The sequence below is a fragment of the Siniperca chuatsi genome, linkage group LG10, assembly GCF_020085105.1.
Source record: "Siniperca chuatsi isolate FFG_IHB_CAS linkage group LG10, ASM2008510v1, whole genome shotgun sequence".
NCBI classification, from domain to species: domain Eukaryota; kingdom Metazoa; phylum Chordata; class Actinopteri; order Centrarchiformes; family Sinipercidae; genus Siniperca; species Siniperca chuatsi.
This window is the reverse complement of record NC_058051.1, coordinates 11810422-11830787: the sequence shown is the minus strand read 5'-3', so window position 1 is coordinate 11830787 and position 20366 is coordinate 11810422. Positions and strand designations below refer to the sequence as shown.

The 20366-nt window shown below is 38.4% G+C and overlaps 1 protein-coding gene and 1 long non-coding RNA gene across 2 annotated transcripts in view; one reads left to right on the top strand and one right to left on the bottom strand.

Annotated features, from left to right (window-relative positions):
* Positions 1–16227, bottom strand: part of si:dkey-11f4.7 (piezo-type mechanosensitive ion channel component 2) — a 42519-nt gene extending 26292 nt beyond the window's left edge. The window contains exons 1-18 of the mRNA XM_044210417.1: positions 16046–16227; positions 14941–15036; positions 11572–11673; positions 11313–11358; positions 10895–11054; positions 10586–10799; positions 10287–10500; positions 9529–9694; positions 8857–8955; positions 8540–8581; positions 8287–8419; positions 7944–8092; positions 6609–6875; positions 5684–5792; positions 5293–5414; positions 1620–1679; positions 539–687; positions 136–300 (exon numbers count right to left, since the gene is read on the bottom strand). Coding sequence (XP_044066352.1) covers positions 136–300; positions 539–687; positions 1620–1679; positions 5293–5414; positions 5684–5792; positions 6609–6875; positions 7944–8092; positions 8287–8419; positions 8540–8581; positions 8857–8955; positions 9529–9694; positions 10287–10500; positions 10586–10799; positions 10895–11054; positions 11313–11358; positions 11572–11673; positions 14941–15036; positions 16046–16109 — 2357 coding nt within the window. The 5' untranslated portion in view covers positions 16110–16227. The remainder of the gene's footprint in view (positions 1–135; positions 301–538; positions 688–1619; positions 1680–5292; positions 5415–5683; positions 5793–6608; positions 6876–7943; positions 8093–8286; positions 8420–8539; positions 8582–8856; positions 8956–9528; positions 9695–10286; positions 10501–10585; positions 10800–10894; positions 11055–11312; positions 11359–11571; positions 11674–14940; positions 15037–16045) is intronic.
* Positions 6721–19465, top strand: LOC122882727. Its single transcript, XR_006379445.1, has 4 exons — positions 6721–6857; positions 8852–8989; positions 10296–10478; positions 19387–19465. It is a non-coding gene; the product is annotated as an uncharacterized LOC122882727 (long non-coding RNA).
* The last annotated feature ends 901 nt before the right edge of the window (positions 19466–20366 follow it).

Here is a 20366-nt window from a genome sequence, read left to right as displayed (position 1 = left end):
CTGGAGAAGTCTTTTGTAGTGCTTTTGTACTTTTTCTTGACTTGCTAGATATATTTATGTCAAGTGACATAAATATACACTCATTATTTGAGTAGGATATTATTTCCCTGCCTGCACATATGCTTGCCTTCTCACCTGGAAGTCTGTCTGGCAGGTACGTTGTCAAGGTCAGTGAGAGTCAGGAAATCTGAGTTGAAGTAGTGCAGCTGGAGGATACAAGCCAGTAGGAACGCAGCAGGAAGCAGGATACGTGCAAACAGCTCCACTGTGTCATACCGTTCCAAACCCAGGTCACGAAGACTGAAAAGTCAGACAAGTGTAATGATATGATAACTAACGAGTAGGTTTAAGTCTGCTGTTTGGTTCTTTCTTTTTCCTTTATTTAACCAGAAAGGTCCCATTAAGATAGAATATCTCTTCTGCCCCTGGAGTCCTGGCAAAATTCACCATCAAACACAACAAATTTTGTTGCTTCATTCTTAAAACTAAATAAAAATCATAAACATAGGCCAATATGTGCAGACACACAGAACCTCACCCTTCCTCCGACATGCCCATGATCTGTCTGAACAGCCCAGACACACTTCTGAACTGGTACATGTAGATGGCTATCAACACTACCATGGAGTAACCGACCACCACCGCCCAGAACGTCTTCAGGAGCCGACGCCACATGTTGTAACGGATCTGAGGGGAGACGAAACAGACAGAGCTATTCAGTACCTTTTCTCTGAAGCTACAGATCTTAACATCATTATTGGCCTTAAGAAATTTTCACTACTTATTCTACTGTTACGCTCATTGTAATTTAATTCTCTGTTTCTATATTTAAAAAACTGTAAAACACAGTTTGCCCTGAATGTTCTGTATATTCCAAACAAGTAGCTAAGTTACATCTAAACATCAGTAATAACAGTGTTGCCTATATTCCTTCCATCTCACACTCCAGTATGTAAAATACCAGGGCGTTGCTGATGTTGTCCGAACAGACAAATGGTGTTGTCTTGTCTTTCGTCACCTCCACAGCCATTAGGCCTTCCTGTAAGTGCCTACTGTGTTTCTAAAAGGTCAGCAGAAGCATAAGATGGGGGAGAAAAAAAACGAAAACAGCAGCAAAAAATGACAGTGTATGTGTTTATGAGTCATAATCAATACTATTAACTGTAAAATAGTATCAGTGAGTGGTACATTGTCTGTTTGTGTGTGCATTTCCAGAGTTTATATAAGAGCTGGACCCGCTCTGAACATTTTTATGCACAAACAACAGTTGAATGATTAATTGATGATAATTTAAGGAGTCAACGCATTACAGTGTAAAATTAACCTGAAACTATAGTGGCTTTGTGTGTTACGCAACAACGTCTCAAATATTAAAGCAGGTTTTTCTCAGCACTTATTGACCCCTACAATCGCTATCAAATTTCCATCCTTCACCTACTCTACTATGTATACAGTATATAGTCAGAGAATAAATGTTTACATAATAGTCGATTTTCACATAAATAACTAATGTGTAGGACATCAGTCTACTTCATCTGAAAAGATAGAGACACTAAATATTGGCTGTCTATTACCAGCCAGATCACTAAAATCACTAACCTGGAGGAAAAATCACTAACCTGGTAGAGGACAACACAGAAGAGGAAGAGGACAATGTAGAGGATCTTGTAGACGACCACCTAAGCAAGTGAAACATGGTTGAGATTAGGTCATTTTAAATAAAATCTAATATGATGGGCAAATTATGTCGACTACTGGACCAAAACGTCCTGGGACTGCATGCAGATATTATTCTTTTTTGTAAACTTGGCTCCCACATACATATACTGTGCATATATAGTACATTCATTACAGTATCCAAAATTAAGACACAACATGCCAGAGCAGCTTATTACTCATCATTAATGGAGGAAAATAAAAACAACCCCAGGTTTCTTTTCAGCACTGTAGCCAGGCTGACAAAGTCATAGCTCTATTGAACCATGTATTCCTATAGCTCTCAGTAGTAACAACGAAAAAATTCATCACATCCTGCCATTAACCGGTACCGATTTATCTTCAAACACAGGAACCTTAGAAACAGCTGTAAAACCTGATATATATTTTGCGCCTATCGACCTTCAACTAACGTCGACAATTAATTCATCTAAGCCATCAACCTGTCTCTTAGACCCCATTCCAACTAGGCTGCTTAAAGACGTTTTACCCTTAGTTAGCACTTCTTTACTGGAGATGATCAATCTGTCTTCATTAACAGGCTATGTACCACAATCCTTTAAAGTAGCTGTAATTAAACCGCTTCTTAAAAAGCCCGCTCTTGATCCAGGGATTTTAGCCAACTATAGACCTATATCTAACCTTCCCTTTCTCTCTAAGATCCTTGAGAAAGCAGTCGGCAATCAGTTGTGTGACTTTCTAAATAACAATAGTTTATTTGTCAGGATTTAGAGTGCACATATCACAATCATAACACAGAGACGGCACTGGTAAAAATGACAGAATCAGAAATACTTTATTGATCCCCGAGGGGAAACTCTTTCGTTACAGCTGCTCACTATCACGTCAATGCACACTTGAGAATAAAAGGAATAGAAGTACCAAGCAAATCAAAATATAATATGCTATACTACAGGTAAGATAAATTAAGTACAAAGTGGATATAAGAATAAAAGCTAAAATAAGTGTAAGTACCAAAGTAGATTTAGAGGTTGATATGAAGTATGTACGGTATAATACAATGTAATAATATAAGTAATAAGTAATAGTGCAATAATGACACTTAACTTGACAGCACGTCAAGTTAAGTGTAGCTTATTAAGATGATTATGAGACGGTGGATATTGCACAGCAGTATTAAACACAGAATATTGCACAATTATTTCAAGTATTGCAGTGATGTTAATGATCCAATGTCCAGTGACTTACAATTGACCTTCTAATTGCTTCAGACAATGGACTTGTCTCCGTACTTGTCTTGTTAGATCTTAGTGCTGCATTCGACACCACTGACCATCACATCCTATTACAGAGGCTGGAACATGTAATTGGCATTTCAGGAACCGCACTAAGCTGGTTTAAATCCTATCTATCAGATCGATCTCAGTTTGTACATGTTAACGGTGAGTCCTCCGTGCACGCCAAAGTTAGTCACGGAGTTCCACAAGGTTCTGTGCTTGGACCAATTCTATTCACCTTATATATGCTTCCTCTAGGCAATATTGTTATGAAACACTCCATACTTTCATTGTTATGCGGATGATAACCAATTATATCTATTAATCAAGCCAGATGAAACTAACCAGTTAGCTAAACTTCAAGCATGCCTTAAGGACATAAAAACCTGGATGACCTGTAATTTTCTGATGTTAAACTCTGACAAAACTGAAGTTATTGTACTTGGCCCCAAACACCTTTGCTATTTTTTGCTGTTATCTAAAGATATAGTTGCTCTAGATAGCATTCCCCTGGACTCCAGCACCACCGTAAGGAACCTTGGAGTTATCTTTGATCAGGATCAAACTTCAAGGGCTGTCTTCTTTCACCTACGTAACATTGCAAAAATCAGGCACATCCTGCCTTAAAATTATGCTGAAAATCTAGTCCATGCATTTGTTACTTCTAGGCTGATTTATTGCAATTCCTTATTATCGGGCTGCCCGAATAAGTCCCTCCAGATGATCCAAAATGCTGTGGCACGTGTACTGACAAGAACTAGGAAAAGAGATCATATTTCTCCAATATTAGCTTCTCTGCACTGGCTCCCTGTAAAATCCAGAATAGAATTTAAAATCCTTCTCCTCACCTACAAAGTTCTTAACGGTCAGGCACCATCATATCTTAAAGAGCTCATAATACCGTATTACCCGAATAGAACACTGCGGTCCCAGAATGCAGGGTTACTTGTGGTTCCTAAAGTCTCCAAAAGTAGATTGGGAGCCAGAGCCTTCAGTTATCAAGCTCCTCTCCTGTGGAATCAGATCCCAGTTTGGGTTCGGGAGGCAGACGCCATCTCCACATTTAAGAGTAGGCTTAAGACTAACCTCTTTTATAAAGCTTATAGTTAGGGCTGGCTTGGGTGAGCCCTGAACCATCCCTTAGTTATGCTGCTATAGGCCTAGACCGCCAGGTGATTTCCCATGATACACCATTTTCCTCTCTCCTCCTCTCCTCTCCATCTGTATGCATTTGTATCCCATTACTGCATGTTACTAACTCGACATCTTCTCTCTCCCATAGTTTTGTGCTTTCTTGTCTCTCCCCTCGCTCCTTTTGTCGCTTTCAGCAGGTATTTCTGCCTACAGAGCTGCAGAGACTGGATCTGTGGTTGTGGGCCACTTGCTGCCCCTGTGTTCCTGCTCGACAACTGCTACTACAGTAGCAGTTATTGTTATTGGCTCTGTTACTAATACTGTCATTATTATTTCTATAGCTCTTATTCCTATTATTATTCATTTATTAATATTAATGTTACCACTACCATTACATTATTACTATTTTAAAAATTGTAGGTGGTTTTTGCATTGTGCTCCTCCCCCAAAAACCTCTCTCTCTCTCGCCGTCTCTCTCTCTCTATCTCTCGCTCTCTCTCTTAAAACCGTGCAGCAGCGGATGACCGCCCACCATTGAGTCTGGTTCTATCCAAGGTTTCTGCCTCTTAAAATGAAGCATTTTCTTGCCACTGTCACCAAATGCTTGCTTATGGTGGGATTTGTTGGGTCTCTGCAAATAATATTATGAAGAGTACGGTTTAGACCTGCTCTATAGGAAAAGTGGAATGAGATAACTTCTGTTATGAATTAGCGCTATATAAATAAAATTGAATTGAATTGAACATACCTTGATGAAATAGAAAGAAGTATGTACACTATCTCAAGTACTGTACCTGTAAATGTTTTGTGAATGATTTCTTTATTGCTTACCTAATCTACAGTAGATTAATAGGGTGTATTTTTTTCCCCTGGTAGGTGTTTTACTGGGCAAATGCACACTTTATGAAGTGGAATGGTGACTGATTGCATTACAGGAAATTTTAATTATCACTGTGGGAAAATGTGGTCACCACAGCAGCGGATAAAATGGTGTCAATTATGGGGAAAGATTATCAAAACAAATAACTACACGTCTGCCCTGAAGGCCTCTGCAATTCAGGCATGCATCTTATAATACCATTTCTATTATGGTGTATTTCCTGACTTTATATCAAGCCCTCATTACTGCTGTGGGATTTCCTCAAAAAACATGTCATGAGTGGGACTTTTCCCATGCTTAGTTTTTAAGTCTGTCAAAAGATACCTTTCCAGAGAAGCTGACCACAAAGAACATGGAGCAGCAGAAGAGGATCCAGTATTTCACCAGCATCCCTTTCACTCCTGAGATCAGCATCGATACCAGAGGTGATGGCTGACTTTCCTCCGCTGATATGGAGGAAACCAAGAAGAGGACGAGTAGGAGGAGGGTGAGGAAAGACAGGAAAGAATTGAAAGATAAAAAAGACAATAGGATGAGAATAAGAGAAGGGAATGGAGGAGAGCAGAAAGACATTTTTATCCTTTATGTCATATAGCCTGGCTACATGTCAGGATGATTTTCATGAGTACACAGGTCTTACATTACTGCAAACTAAATGTTATTCTCTAACACAGTAGCTGTAATCTCTAAAAAAAGCAATTTGAAAATAAATTACGTGGCACGACTTTGACTTCATCTAGAGATTCCTCCTTTAAGCTCTGCTCCTCCTGTCTCTCCTTTAGCTGCTGACGAAACATCAACCAAAAGCTGAAGCTGTAGAAGACCTGCAGCACACACAGTGTATCATGAGTACAAAACATGTAGTGTACACGCACAATTTTACAAGAGTGAGGTTTAAACTGAATTAATTAATCTGAAAGTGTCTAATTGGCAGATAAGATTTGATCAATTTCTGTAAATGCTATGAATGGGAACTGTAGTGCTTCCTGTCCTATCTGCTTTGAAGACCCTGAAAACCGATTTTCTTAATCAGCTTGTTACTATAAGCTACGGGATCCTACATGATCATACTATTATCTGACAAAGTTTGAGCAGTAGTGGTTATTTCACATGGGAGATTTATGTGTTTCTGTTTTGTCAGTGTTCTTATCACTGGTCCAACATATGTGGTATTTCTCTGCACCAATCAAAATTTAATAATACAAAAATCAAAATCAGAATCTGATGACAGTAACTGTATCTGTATGCTCATGTTTCCAGGAAGATGCCACTGACTGGCCAATCAAATCTGATCTGAACACACTCACACAGTCGGGATGAAACAGAATAGCCTGTTAAACTATAAGTAGGACTCTGAACAATTTCAAACCTTTGCTGCTTCTTTAATGTGATAGAGAAATACTTAAGATGTAAAACCAAGTTTTAGGGACATTAACATAGGAGAACTACACATGAGCTTTATTTGGGGAAAGAACAGATAATACTGACACAACCAAACGTGTGTGTAGCTCGATTAGCAATATACAGTACTTTCCCTATGCTATTTCTTTCAAATCTTTCCAGGACCTCATAACATTTTTAATTAAAATCAACAAACCGTGTTTTCATGTCACTTACTGTCCTTTTACCCCCCGCCTCACCTTTGCTCCCAGGTGGACACAGGGCGCAGGGTGATAGCTGTTGAGGTCGAAGTCCACTATCACAGCCGGGGGGAGACCGGGGTACAGCTCGGCCCGGCTCAGACGCAGCCCGCTCAGGAAGCCCAGCACCACCAGAACGGTGCCATAGATAGCCAGAAAAGGGGCGGACATCATGGCGTAGCGGCGTCGGTCTCGCATCATCCAAATTATACAAGACCACACCAGCAGGGCAAACGTCAGCCAGTTGTTGTAGGTGATACTCCACACCTAAAAACACATATATTTGGTGACATTATAGCAGCCAAAAGGCCATTCATGTGATGTCTTTGCAGTATTCTTGCATTTTCTGCCAATGACTTTATAACGTTATTAACAGTTCTTACCGTTCTTGCTAAACGTACGACTTTAAGGTTAACGCTGAAGTCTGTATTTATTGGAGTTTTATTTAGATGTCAGCTGGTTAGCTAAACTAGCAAACGACAACAAATAACAATTAACGTTACATTGCTTTAAATTCGGCCAATTAGCTTAAAATCAGGTTTACTGCCAAGTTATTTTCCTTGTATGTGAAAACCTAATGTTACTTGAAGTTGGCAATTAACGTCAACTAATGTTGCTAATGCTACCATAGCCTCCTGACTAACCTAGCTAGTTAACCTAGATAGCTTAGCTAGCTTACGTTAACCTTTACTCACCCTAAACAGTGTTTTTATTTATTTTCCATAAAAATCAATTAATCGTTTAAGTCATTTATCAATCAAAAATGCCAAACATTCTGTGTTTCCAGCTGCCCAAATGTTGCTTTTCTCTATTATATAATTGTAAATTGAATATCTTTTGGGTTTTGGACTGTTGGTCAGACAAATCAAGCTACCTGAAGACATCACCTTGGGCTCTGGGAATATGTGATGCGCACCTTTCAATACAATCAGTGAATTGAAAAATAATCGACAGATTAATCAATAATGAAAAGGCAGTCGCATAAATGTATAAACAAATCTACCTTACAGTGGACTGTATGCTGCTTTTTAAATAGATGTAGATGCTTTTTTTCTGTTTTTATCTGTACACGTCTTTGGTCAGTCCCTCAGCTTACACTGCTGTAGCTTATATCTGAACCCTCCTTATTTTATTTGATCTGATATCTTATTTACAGTACTTTGCTTGTAACATTACTGAGCTGACCTGCTCTACACCTAAACCAGAACAATTTTCCTTTTCAAATACTTTACTCTCCTGTTGACCTCCATGATGGTACTAGTAGTGGTTGCTAAAAGACTCGGCATGCAAACTCAAAACCTTCATAAATCAATGTTAGTATAGTTATATAGTTACCATCATGATGATAAGGGCGCTGACATAGCTGTGTTTTTGCACCAGCCGTCCAAAGATGACCAGGCCACTCGGACCTGAGGGGGGAGCCTCTGTTGGAGTCCTCAGATCCTCTTCACTTTCTTCCCTCATTTCCCCCTCACCTTCTTTCTCTAGCACAAGGGAGAGAAAACGTTAAAGATGAAATGCAAGAGTTTAATACAGACCAAACAAACCCCTGACACAAGGCCTTAATGTATGTAGGTTTCAGGACAACATAGAGTCAATCTAATAAAATTAATTAAAGCAGTGAAGTTATTGTTGTTGCTGAGGTCATGTATTTAGAGACTTAAATGTTTAGTATTACCATGTGATGGTGAGTCTTTGCCGTCATAGTGTGGTGGAGGGTAACAGTTTGTATACCCTGCTCCTCCTAACAGAGATCCCAGATCGTTTCTATGGACATCTTGCCAGGAACTCCCCGTCATTAAAATAACTGGCTGAGGAAAGAGAGCACATCATACTGTACATTTTGACCAGTATTCACATGTCTCACCTTATTATCAGTCAATCAAAAACATAATTCACCTTAAACAATATTTAGCAATAAAATGACTTACCTCATCGGGTAGATAGGTTTCATCATCTGTGCTGCTTAAAAGCTGAAAATAAAAAGCATCTTAGTTTGGTTATGTCCTTGAAATATTGTAGGATGCCAGTTTTGAAACACTGACTTTTGTAGGCTAGAAGTGAAATAAATAGCAGTAAAACTATGATGCCTGTATTATATTTTACAGATGTTTAGCTAATACTACTATCCATAACATCTAACAATGAGCACAACAGTAGAATACTGATCACTGACATAATACATTAACAATACTCATGTGACTGAACAATACAATTAAGGAGAAACATATCCATGATTGTAGGTTACCTCCTGCTTATCTCCTGAGATGTAGATGACCCTGGAGAAGCTTGGAGGAGCCTCTGGACTTTCTGCTGGACTTTCAGACTCCTCACCATCAACAGTATCCTGAGAAACACAACTGCAATTAAGAGTTTGTCATGTAAGTTAAGTAAGTAGTACTAAGTAAGTGAATACTGTGTGACGTTTATGTGCCTGCATGTTTAGCGTGTAGTATTGATAGTGGTAGAAGTAGTAGCAATAGAAGCAACAGCAGTAGTAGCAGTAGAAGTCACAGTGGCAGATTAGCACTGGCAGTAGTTCAGTTGTGCCCCCCACCCAAAAAAAAAGTGGCTTCTACTGACTGGTGCTAGACTTTTGTATTTATTGTGTAACTCCCCACCCACTCAAGGGAAGAAAAACATTTGGAAAATCTGTCACATTGAGGTGATAACCCATCAGTGGTAGTTGGAGCAGAGGTTGCAGATTCATGGCACAGTAGCAGTGTGGTACCAGTAGGAGTTGTAGCTGTATAATACAAGTGGCAGATATCATAGTAGAAGCAGTAGAGTAGCGACTAGCCCATGTATGTGCAGCCCTATATAAAATATCATGTGAAGCACCAATATCACAGATATACAATATCTAACTACTGCCTCTGAACGTAATTCCCCTGACACACACATGAATACACACACAAACCTCCTCTGTGATGTGGACCCATTTGTGCAGTAGAGCCACCAGTGTGTAGTAGAGAAGTAGTAGAACCAAAGGGTTGATGAAGTCAGGCCAGCTGACATGTGGGTGCAGACCAAGAGTGTGCTGGTCTGAACTGTTGGTTCTGATCACTCCTGTCATACCAAACAACCTGGGACAGGTAAAAGGCGAAGCAGTGCAGGATCAAGATGAAAAGGAAGAATGAAAGGAGAGATGGTGGGAGAGAGAGTTAGAGTGGAGTGAGGAACAAGAATAAATATGAGCTTGTGTTTAGTAAAACTTTAAGGAGAGTGGAAAAAGAGATAAACGAACTTGGAAGAGGGTAAAGCCTGATTTCAATAAAGCCATTAGAGAAATGTGAAAACACTTATTGGGCAAATCCTTTTTACCTGGCAAAAATATGTGCCTTTTCTCAGCTCCACGCCCTATACTATATAACATAAATGCAAACATTAAAAAAAGCCAAAGGGAATGATGCAAAGTGAATTTAAATGGTAGTAATTCCACATTTGAGGTAATTGATGATAAATTCAGAACAAATGAAAACACACATTTTTTCATTTTATTTTCATTAAATACATGTTTGTCCTTGCATTCAGTAAAAACCGGAAGCCGATCATTTTTATTCGTGTTGGGTGGCATAAGACTAAAACCAACATGAATATGCTGATACCTGATATTTCATGAAAGCACCATATCAGCCAATATATCAATGTAATCCTACTTTTTAATCACTTCTGTACCTGGCGTAGACATCTTCTGGTGGCACAAGCTGCTGGGACAGGGGCAGCTGGTAGAGGTATAGAGCCAGCAGGTGTCCTCCACTGAAGATGGCCATCATCACACACAAGGAGCTGAAGAGTAGCAGGCTGATGGAGCGGCTGAACACCCACCACCAAACCAGCCCGAGAAACACCCCAAAATATACACCTGAGGTGAGGGAGGGCAGCGTGATACCTGTACACAAAAAGTGAAATAGAAACTTATCAACATTTTAAAATTACAATATACCTGTGTGCTCACACCAGCTGCGGTATTGTACCTGCTAGCCCCAGCAGTAAAGTCACCACAACTTTCCCTGCTGTGTTCATGATTGCTGACAGCAGCAGCCTCAGTCCGGCTGCAAACACTATCAGCTTCTGGACAAACTCGGGGGGGGCCGACTGAACTGGCACCGTAGTCTCATCTGAGCTGTCAAAGGACGAGCTCTCTGTGTCACTTCCTCCCTCAGACTCTGTTTCAGAGGTTTCCACTTCCTGCCAGACCCATGGAACAATCAGATTGATATCACTGGGCATTCTTAACATAATGTAATGATATAACAGTTAATGATGAGTGTGTCCACGGTTACCTCAGGGTCAGACAGCGGTATTCCGTTTTCGTGCAGACTGACTTGGGGCATAGGGCGCAGTAAGTTTTTGCACAGCCTCAGTACGAAGAGGGAAGAGAAGAAGAGGACTACATCTGGGGCTAGGAGACGCACAACGTTCCCAGGGTCAACCGAGCTGAATCTGGAAACACACATGCATTATCATAGGTTTCATCTCCACTGTTATCCATTCATACCAGAAAGGTATAAAAATCAATCTCCTGAGACTTTCTTGAGATAGTCAACATGTAGTTGCCATTTGTCATCATTACATTATTGGTTATTATTTATTTAACATGTAACAATGGAAAAGTAAGTTTCAAGCCTCAATAAGTTGATTTTCGTACTATACTGAACTAGAAGGCTGTCTGAAAGATAGATGGCAATCTAGCTCCCATACCTCACAATGCCCAAATGGTAGAGGAAATCTTCCCAGTGGCCGCTAACTGTAAAAAAAAACAACATGGTCATTAAGCTGGGATCAAAGCTGTTTTTCTTAGTTCCTGAAAGTTTTACATTTTTCAACGGGATTTGTTACAGATTACATTTTTCACAATCAATTCAACCAATATTTCTTTGAAGTCCGCTCACAGGACTGGTGACATTTTATTTAACAAACCGCTTTGTTATTCTGAGAAGTGTCACAAGTTTGTTTTTACCATGCGAAGGGATGTAGGCGAAGGGGATCTGCATGAAGCACTGCAGGGTCAGGAGGGTCAAACTAGTATAGGTGATCAGCCGCAAGAACTGACCTGTTTTACCTGAATAGAGCAGCAAATGTGAGAAACCAGGAGGAAACAAAAGTTAATTAATTACTAATTTCAAAGTCATGTCTTTAATAAATTCAGAACAAATTGTATATATTGATAATGTACTAAGCTAGAGGTGGTTCATGGTTTACAGTATTTATTTATAGTGATTATATGTCAAGGAACATTTTGTGAGCTGTAAATGTTGGGGTTTCATCTTCAGCTAATTTTACTTCTAAATTGGAGCAGTCCACACTTGTGAAACTTTTTGCAATTTCAGATTTCACAAGTTGTATTGAATAACAAGTATTTTAAGCATTTTAAGTTATGTTCACAGTAGTTGCTGTAACCCATGTGTTTGTGGACTCTCATTCCACTCAATTACAATTCTCAATTTTCTCCTGCCTAAATGACTTAAGGGGGATTATAACCTTTGATAAATCATACTACTCTGTATTCATCTGCTTAGAGAGAGACAGCACCACCAGATATAAGCGATTGGCTGAGATCTGATGGTAAACACACGCGCGCGCGCACACACACACACACAGTAATTGATGGACCTCGTACTTCTCTGCAAGACATTTTTCAGTAGAATATTGTCTCCTAGACACTTGGCAGTATTTTAAATTGAACTGGTTCTGCACTTTTACAGATCAATAAGCCAGCTAATGTGAGATATGTGAGTCTGGATATCCAAGTTTGTTCTAGTTATGCAGCTGGAGTATTCAAGCTGAAGTTTCTTACGAAAGAAGCCCAATATTTCTTTAAAAAGGGTCAGTCAGAGTCAGTCCTACAAATTAACACCTTCACACTGACTCCACTTTGTTTCAAACAAACGACGGGCACTGAATGTTAGCTGAATGTTGAAGCCAGTGCGCAAGTGTCTTATAATGCAGTTCTTCTAGTGTATAGATGACGCTTGCTGATCACATGGAAACAAGTCCCATTTCAACATTTGCTGTAGCAGATTCACTGTTTAACAAGACTACAGCTATGCTAGCGGCTCTGTGAGGCTGTAGTCACAGTGGTGCTTTAAGCTAAATGCTCACATCAATATGCTAACATGTTCACAATAATAATGCTAACATGCTGATGTTTAGCAGGTATAAAGTTTACCATGTTCACCATAGTAGTTTAGTGTTCTAGCCTGCTTACATTTGCTACTTATTAATAAACACAGAACAGCTGATTCTGATGGGAATGTAATTAAACAACTGAAACAAACTGAAAGTTTGACCTGATGATTTCGCTAGATGAAAAGTCACTGGATCAATCAATCTTGAGGGGAACATGAATATCTGTACCAAATTTCACATTGTCCAGATATTTCACACTCAACCAAAAATGTCTGCTGGTGGCGCTAGAGGAAAAATCAGAGGATCACCAAAGTCAGCAGGCTTCATCCTCTGGGAATCATGAATGTACAAAACTTCATGGCAATCCATCTAATAGATATTGAGACATTTCAGTATGGACCAAAGTGATGGACCGACCGATTGACAGACCAATTTTGTCGTACCTAGAGCCATGCTGTTAGCACAAAAATGGGGAAAGCCCTTAATGTTGCTCAAAATAAAAAGTCAGATTAAATCAAAATAAATTAGGGTCTCAACAGCCAATTTCGCTTCCTATATTTTGTGTCTTGGTAATGATTTTGAAAATTATTTTCTGGTTAAGTAGATTACAAGGCTTACAAAGGAACACAGATTCATGATCGTTTGATTGACCGACGTCTCATTGTATCACACCTAGTCTCGGTGGTTGTTGCTCTCAACTCCTGATAATTTGGTAGACTTTACTGGTCCTGTAGAGGAGGTTGATTGAAATGATAGAAATGGGTAGATTTACATTGAATTTGTTTTCAAACAAATGCTTCAATTCATAATCTCAGTCTAGAGTTTGACACTTGTAATCAAAAGGTTGGAGGTACAAAAGCAATAATATGTGATGTGGCTCAACATTAGCTGAGCCAGCAAATGTGCTGTTGATGTTCAGGATTTTTACTAAAAGCTTCGTTTCACTTAAACCTCTCTGCTTCCCAATAAGGGAGTCACATAATCACACGCACATACACTCTTCCAAGTATAGGTGGACGTACAAAAACCTATGAAACAAATGCACACAGGATGTACACACATTTGACCACTTAGCCCAAGGCGAGCGAGATCATATTAGGGAGATGAATATAACTTTTGGATCTATGGAGCTTTCAAAGATAGGCTGAAAGGCAAACAGTTTTTAGACGGAGGGATGTAAAGTGAAAGAAAGAAAAAATGCTGTCAAAATGCTGACATCACATCTTTTAATTCCTCACTGTAATTACCAGGCTATGCATAATTGATTAGACCGTTCCAACCGCATCCCCTTTACAAACTACTTTAAGGGAGGGGTACAGATACTTTAATTCATCAGAATGCAGTGATCAATACAGAGAAAGCACACAGACATGCAGTAAGCACACATACACACACGTTTTGTCTTATTCAATATAATCTCTCGTGCTTTATCTCTGCTCCTCTCCCTATTTTTCCCCTTCACATCAAACTTTGACAGAACAATTAAACGTTTATTTTCATAATTTTTCTCATTCCATAATATAATAATTGGGGAGCAAGATAACATACATGTGATGCATTTGTACTGTATGTTGGGTTTATCGGGTTGTGTACACATGCGAGCACATATGTCCATACATGGATGTAACGTTAACCTGTCAGTTGCAAAACCTAGTGACAATAGAAAACAAATGCAAAGACATAGCATTTAAAACTAATAAGTAATGAAATAATTTGCTTTATTTTTCCTTTGGCTCAGTTTTCCCCACCCAGTTTACAGTTCAGCTAAGTTACCAAATTAATATTAAGTTTGAATGTTTTTTATGGACACAGATCAGTGTCTTGCCTTAAAACACATGCAGATGCAGAACAGTCAGTGCTGTACAATATATACACAACTTTGAATTTAATATAGAATAACACAGGAGATGTTTACTATAATTCTAAATACTTAACAAGACTAAAGCTTTTGCTCTATACTACCTGAATAATGGAGGAAAACCGTTTCAATGAGAATGATTTGTTACATGGTGGAATGATCTTATTTTAATGTGATCATCTTAAATTGCATAAATATCTGAAACCTGGGAAAGAACATAAATGAATTTCAAGCCCAGCAGGTGTAGAAGTTTGCTTCAATACTTTTACACTTTGTAACAGTCAGAGCAAAAACCTGTAAAATCGTAATTATGATGTAATTTGTCTCTGGAGCCCCTCTCACCTTTCATGGTGACCAGGCTGGGATTTGGCAGCAGCGGCAAGGTGAGCAAAAACAGGAAATACACCACTGACAGACCATTGTAGCGGAATGAAGAAGCTGTGGTGCAGAAAAAAGAACACACATACTTCAAATGTTTGATAGACATTAATTAATTAACTTGTCCCCAGAGAGCAGACAGTTAACTAATATCTCACTTTTTGCAGTCTATTCTATATATTACAAAAAGGCCACATTAACAACCAAAGAAACTCTAATAAAAACAAATAAGCAAATGACCTGTGTAGGTGTATCCTGCCTCTCGCCTAATTTTGAATGTTTGTAAACTAGTATAAATAAGTTCTAAAATGAAATTACCCCAGTTCATCTAAACCGCCAGGTGTCTGCAACAGTAAGCACACATGTACAAGCTTTACTACAATAACTCTAACTCATCAATGCACCGCCTTCAATATAACCCGTTTCCATTAAAGGGAGGAATTATGACCAATATATTAATATTAACCCAATGCCGATACCATACAGAAATATAAGCCACCGCGGGAAGCACGTTGTGGGAAAATAATTTAAGACCAGTTGATCAACATAAGAAATAGTAGTAGCCAAATCTATAAAAGTCTACATTATAGCCCCTGTCTATTTGAAACAAAAAATATTTTAATATCAGGCATTTTCTCAAGTATTTTGAGAGTGACTAGAGACAGGCCAACGAGATGAAGAGGTAGTACACAAACGTGTGTTATGTGTTTTTTCTTTGTGTTTTTTTCTGTTATTGGTTTATTTTGTCATGATCCTGGGCAGTTTTAGTTGTTTGTAAAACACTTGATTATGCTGTACACAAAAAGGGCAATACAAATTATTTGATTTTGTAGGATGTTTCTGTGTACAGCATCTCCAATAGACATCTAAAGATTAGTCTTACTCAGATCTCAACTCTGACATAATAAGATCTGAAACTGCTGCAGAAATACCATTTGTATATTTAATCTAATCATAATATGACCTCTTTCCTCTATAACTGAACTCTGGAGAGGGACAGACCAAAAATGTAATTTCTATCAGAAAAAAAATGCACATCAATAAAATAATTAAACAGACATCAACTTACCAATCAGCAGGATCAGTGGTAGTAATAAGTTATAGAGCATCCCAACCACGAGCTCCCCTGCCATTTCTCCTTCTCTGTGTCAAAGACACCCACACTGCTCCTTTAGATACTATCGCCCTCTAGATGTCCGCACAAATAAGTAAATGTCTTAGCAATGTGGAGTGATACTCCAACCTGCTCACACATTTCTCAAAAGAACATTTATGCAGCCTCGGTCAAAGCATCCTCCAATACAGCAGTGAAAATATAGGAAATATAGTTTGAGTCCAACACATTCAAACTAGACAGAGATGTCAGTCCAGTGACAAGCGGCACTGTGAAGAAAATTAGAGGAGAGAGCGGAGAATCTTGATTTAAAATAGTGTGAAAATGGTTACTCCCTCTGCTCTTGTTTCTGTCACACCCTCCTTTCCCTCCCTCACCTCTCTCTCTGTCTCTCTCTCTCTCTCTCTCTCTCTCTCTCTCTCTCAGACATAATGGGTTGTAACCCAGCATCTCTGTTACTCTGCTCATATTGAGGCTAATCTCACTCAGGAGAATATCTGCTATTATAGCATGATCATCTACATGACTGAAAAACATGCTTCCACTAATACATAAAACCAGACAGCAACAGCAGAGAGAAACACTGACTTTTTACACATAATGTAATGACGGCTTTGACTGGGATTGTACTTAAAAGTCTTTTTAAAGCACATTGTATGTTTATGCTTGTGCATGCAGGCATCTTTGCATTCATTCATACATTACGTTGAAGCCACAGTCTAATTTCTGAAACCCAGACGGATACTCATACAGCACTGTGTTTGTTTCTGTACAGCCACGTCAGGCTGGCTCATCATATTTGCCCTGTGGGGTGGAGGGAAGTGTATCTAATATTCATGGCTGTGAGGCCATTAAGAGCTGGTGTGACTACAGAGGAATGATCAATGCAAGAACTGAGACTAGCAAAAATGTTAACTTTACTCCAAAATGTAAGAGAAAACATTGCACCATCCTCCAAGGAAAGTTTTATATGACGTTTTTGTGTATCAAATTAATTTTTTTCTTCACAGCATAAGCTAACAACATAAACCTGCTAAAATAGCAACAGTGACTATAGAAATCGGTTAATTAAAGATTTATTACTAGTGATAGACAGCCGTTTCAAGCAGGGAGTTTATGCATTGGATGCTGTCTATTCAATTTTAAAATAGGGAACTGGTGATTACTCTGTGTTGTAGTGTTTAGTGTTACTGTAATTTCAGAATTTGAAACACATCAATACAGGGTCAGTGTGGAACAGTACAAGAAAACACATGCTGCTTAAGAAACAAAAAATCGCTTAGAATGTTACATATAAATGTTACACACAAATGTTATTGCGTATGAAATAAGATAACAAGTACTGTGTGTTGAATTGTACAGTCACTTAGTAGTGCCCTGAAATCTCCAACCCTTTTCTGCTTTTTTGGAAGTGAGCAAAAAACTTTTTTTTTTAACAGCTACCACATAAAATTCAGTTCAGTTCAGTTTTTCAGGTGCATTGTATCCCCCCTATCTATAATGTAAAGCACTTTGTAAAGTTGAGTTTTAGAAAACATCAAAATGAATCTTGTTTTTATTCTCACTCAAGTTTGAATTTAGACTCATTCAAAGAGCCTAGTGTGTTGAGGGCCTAATCAGCTGAGTTTTGGGTGTTAATATTTACTGTACAAGGTTGCTACATAAAGTACAGCAACATTTCTATGCAGAAATAACACTTGTGACTAGAGCTGCAACAATTGATTAGTTAAGCAACAGAAAAATAATCAGCAACTATTTTGATAATCAATTAATCGTTCTATTCATTTTTCAAGCAAAAATGCCAAACTTTCCCAATTTCCATCTTGTTATTTATGACATTTGCTGCTTTTCTCAAGTCTAACGTGGTAGTAAATAGAACATCTTTGGATTTTAGAGTGTTTGTTGAGCAAAACAAGCTATTTTATGATATCACCTTGGGTTTTAGGAAATTGTGATGGGCATTTTTCGCTATTTTCTGACATTTTATTGACCAAATTAATCGATTAATTGAGAAAATAATCAGCAGATTAATCAATGTTGAAAATAATCGTTAGTTGGAGCCCAACTTGCACCAATGACAAACTATTCTCTGAATAGAGTGGTGTTGAAAAGAAGCAACTTTGGGTTTCCACAGCTCAAAATAACAAGGGAAACCTTCTTAACAGTTTAACAAAATGCTCAGAATACCATAACATCTGATTTATTAATCTCCATTTAATCATTTTAATACCACAAATAATCCAAACAGTCAGAACCTTAACTAAACCCAAACTAAACTAATAAATTCCTTGTGTGTATTTGTCTGTGGATTATCACAGATGATGCTTCTCTGTGGGCAGATAAACCCTCTGACTCAATGAGAGGAAAAAAACACACACTCAATTACACTGAGTGCTGAGTAGGCAGCTAACATTTCAAGACAGTGCAGTTAAAAAGAGCTGCGAGCGGACGTGCTGATAAGGGGTCTTGGGTGGTGATGAAGGGGGAGAAAGTGATGTGTGTTTTTTAAGATCAGAATTAGGTGTAGGTTACAGTGAGTCAAAGCTTGATCAATAATTTGTGCTCAGTTTGTGTACAAGAGAAAGGGCAGAAGTATATGCCACAGAATGTAATCAGATTTCTGAGCCAATATTAATCTGTTGCTGGGAACAGTCTCACATCAGTTCCTCTAACATTTACATATGGTCATTTGCCAACCTTTATCACAGTTGCACTTCTCCCCCGCCACCTTCTACAACACAAAACTGTGTCCAAACTGTTAATACTAATAATAATATGCAAATTCAGTGAGTGAAAAGTTTGAGAATGCAAAGGACACAGAAGAAGAGGGGAAAGAGCAGTAGCCAGCATTTGGAAATCAAATGCATGTTTTGTCTTAACAGTTTCGTGATAAAGCGTGTTTACTAAAACGAAAAGCTAAATAGGAAGCAACAAGTTCTACAAAGGGGCACCGCAATTAGCATTTTTACATGGTATGTGAATCTACTAACAATACAGACCATAGACTGTGTATATAAACACACTGACACAGCTGATGTTTACAAAACAAGCATAGATGTGGAGTGAAGGAATGCTGATGGGGAGACAATTAACGGCAGGTTGTGATTTAAAGCTTGAGATTTAAAGTTATGACTTGGCTTCAAGTTTAATAGTAGACATAGTTAGGTTTTTCAGAGTTACGCATGTGCAAAGAATGGTTAACTTAAATTTGTGTGTCTTGTCTACAGTCGATGTACAGTCAAATTTATAGATTATATATCATGAAAACCAAACTGGAGTAATGTTTTTCATGTTAGTCTAACAGATGGAAGGCTGCTCCTCAACTCCTCAAAGATTTTGACTGATTTGGCCTCAAGCTCTAAGGAGAGCACCAGGTCAGTACAACACTCACTACCAAAGCCCAACGCAAAACCCAGAGTACAGCCGGCAGATTCAAATACAGAGCTTGCCACAGCTTTTAACTCTCTCACAGATGCATTTCAGTTTTATTGTTACAGAGACAAACCATGTTAAGCTGGTCCTGCTTTTTGCCCTGGTTATGTATCTGGGTGGAGTTTGAAGATTTGGCTACAGGATACAGGGTGTTTTCATAAATCATAAAAAGTGAAGGAAAAGATCAGCTACTTTTCACTAGAGGAAAAGTGATGCGTTATGGTTTATGGAAAACTTTGTCTCAACAAACAGCAGATTTGTCTGACAATCAAGGCATTTTGATATTTTAATAAGGTCACAACATACTACATTTTTAGTTTTACAGTCCAAAATAGACACCCATTTAAATCCTGAGGAATGACTTGAGACTGACATGGACATAGTACTGCTGAATATTATTTTTGAATTGTTTTTTGCACCAGTGAAGGGCTAAATGGTTTTGTGTGCTCCTGCAATCAATCTAGATCATAACAACAACAGGAATGAAAGATAAATTAGTATACATTGTAAATCAAGTGATCATATATTATTAAATTATCAGTTTGATAAAATTTGAGGTTCCTGTTCATGTTAAGATTTCACCTCAAAATCTACCCAGAACATTTAAGACTAGAAATTTAGCAGATCCCCAATTTTACTTTTCAAAGTTACTTTAGAAAATACTTTTTAATCAAAGATTTGTTTTTACATATTGTGAAATGTATTAGAATTATGCTGTTGTTTGGATTGACTGGGCAGCAAAGAAATGAACCACAAGCCTGCTGTTCAGAGTTAGAAGACTGCTGCCACCTAGCGTTTAACAGACCTAACAGCAATAGAGCCGATAACTATTATGAACCTTTTA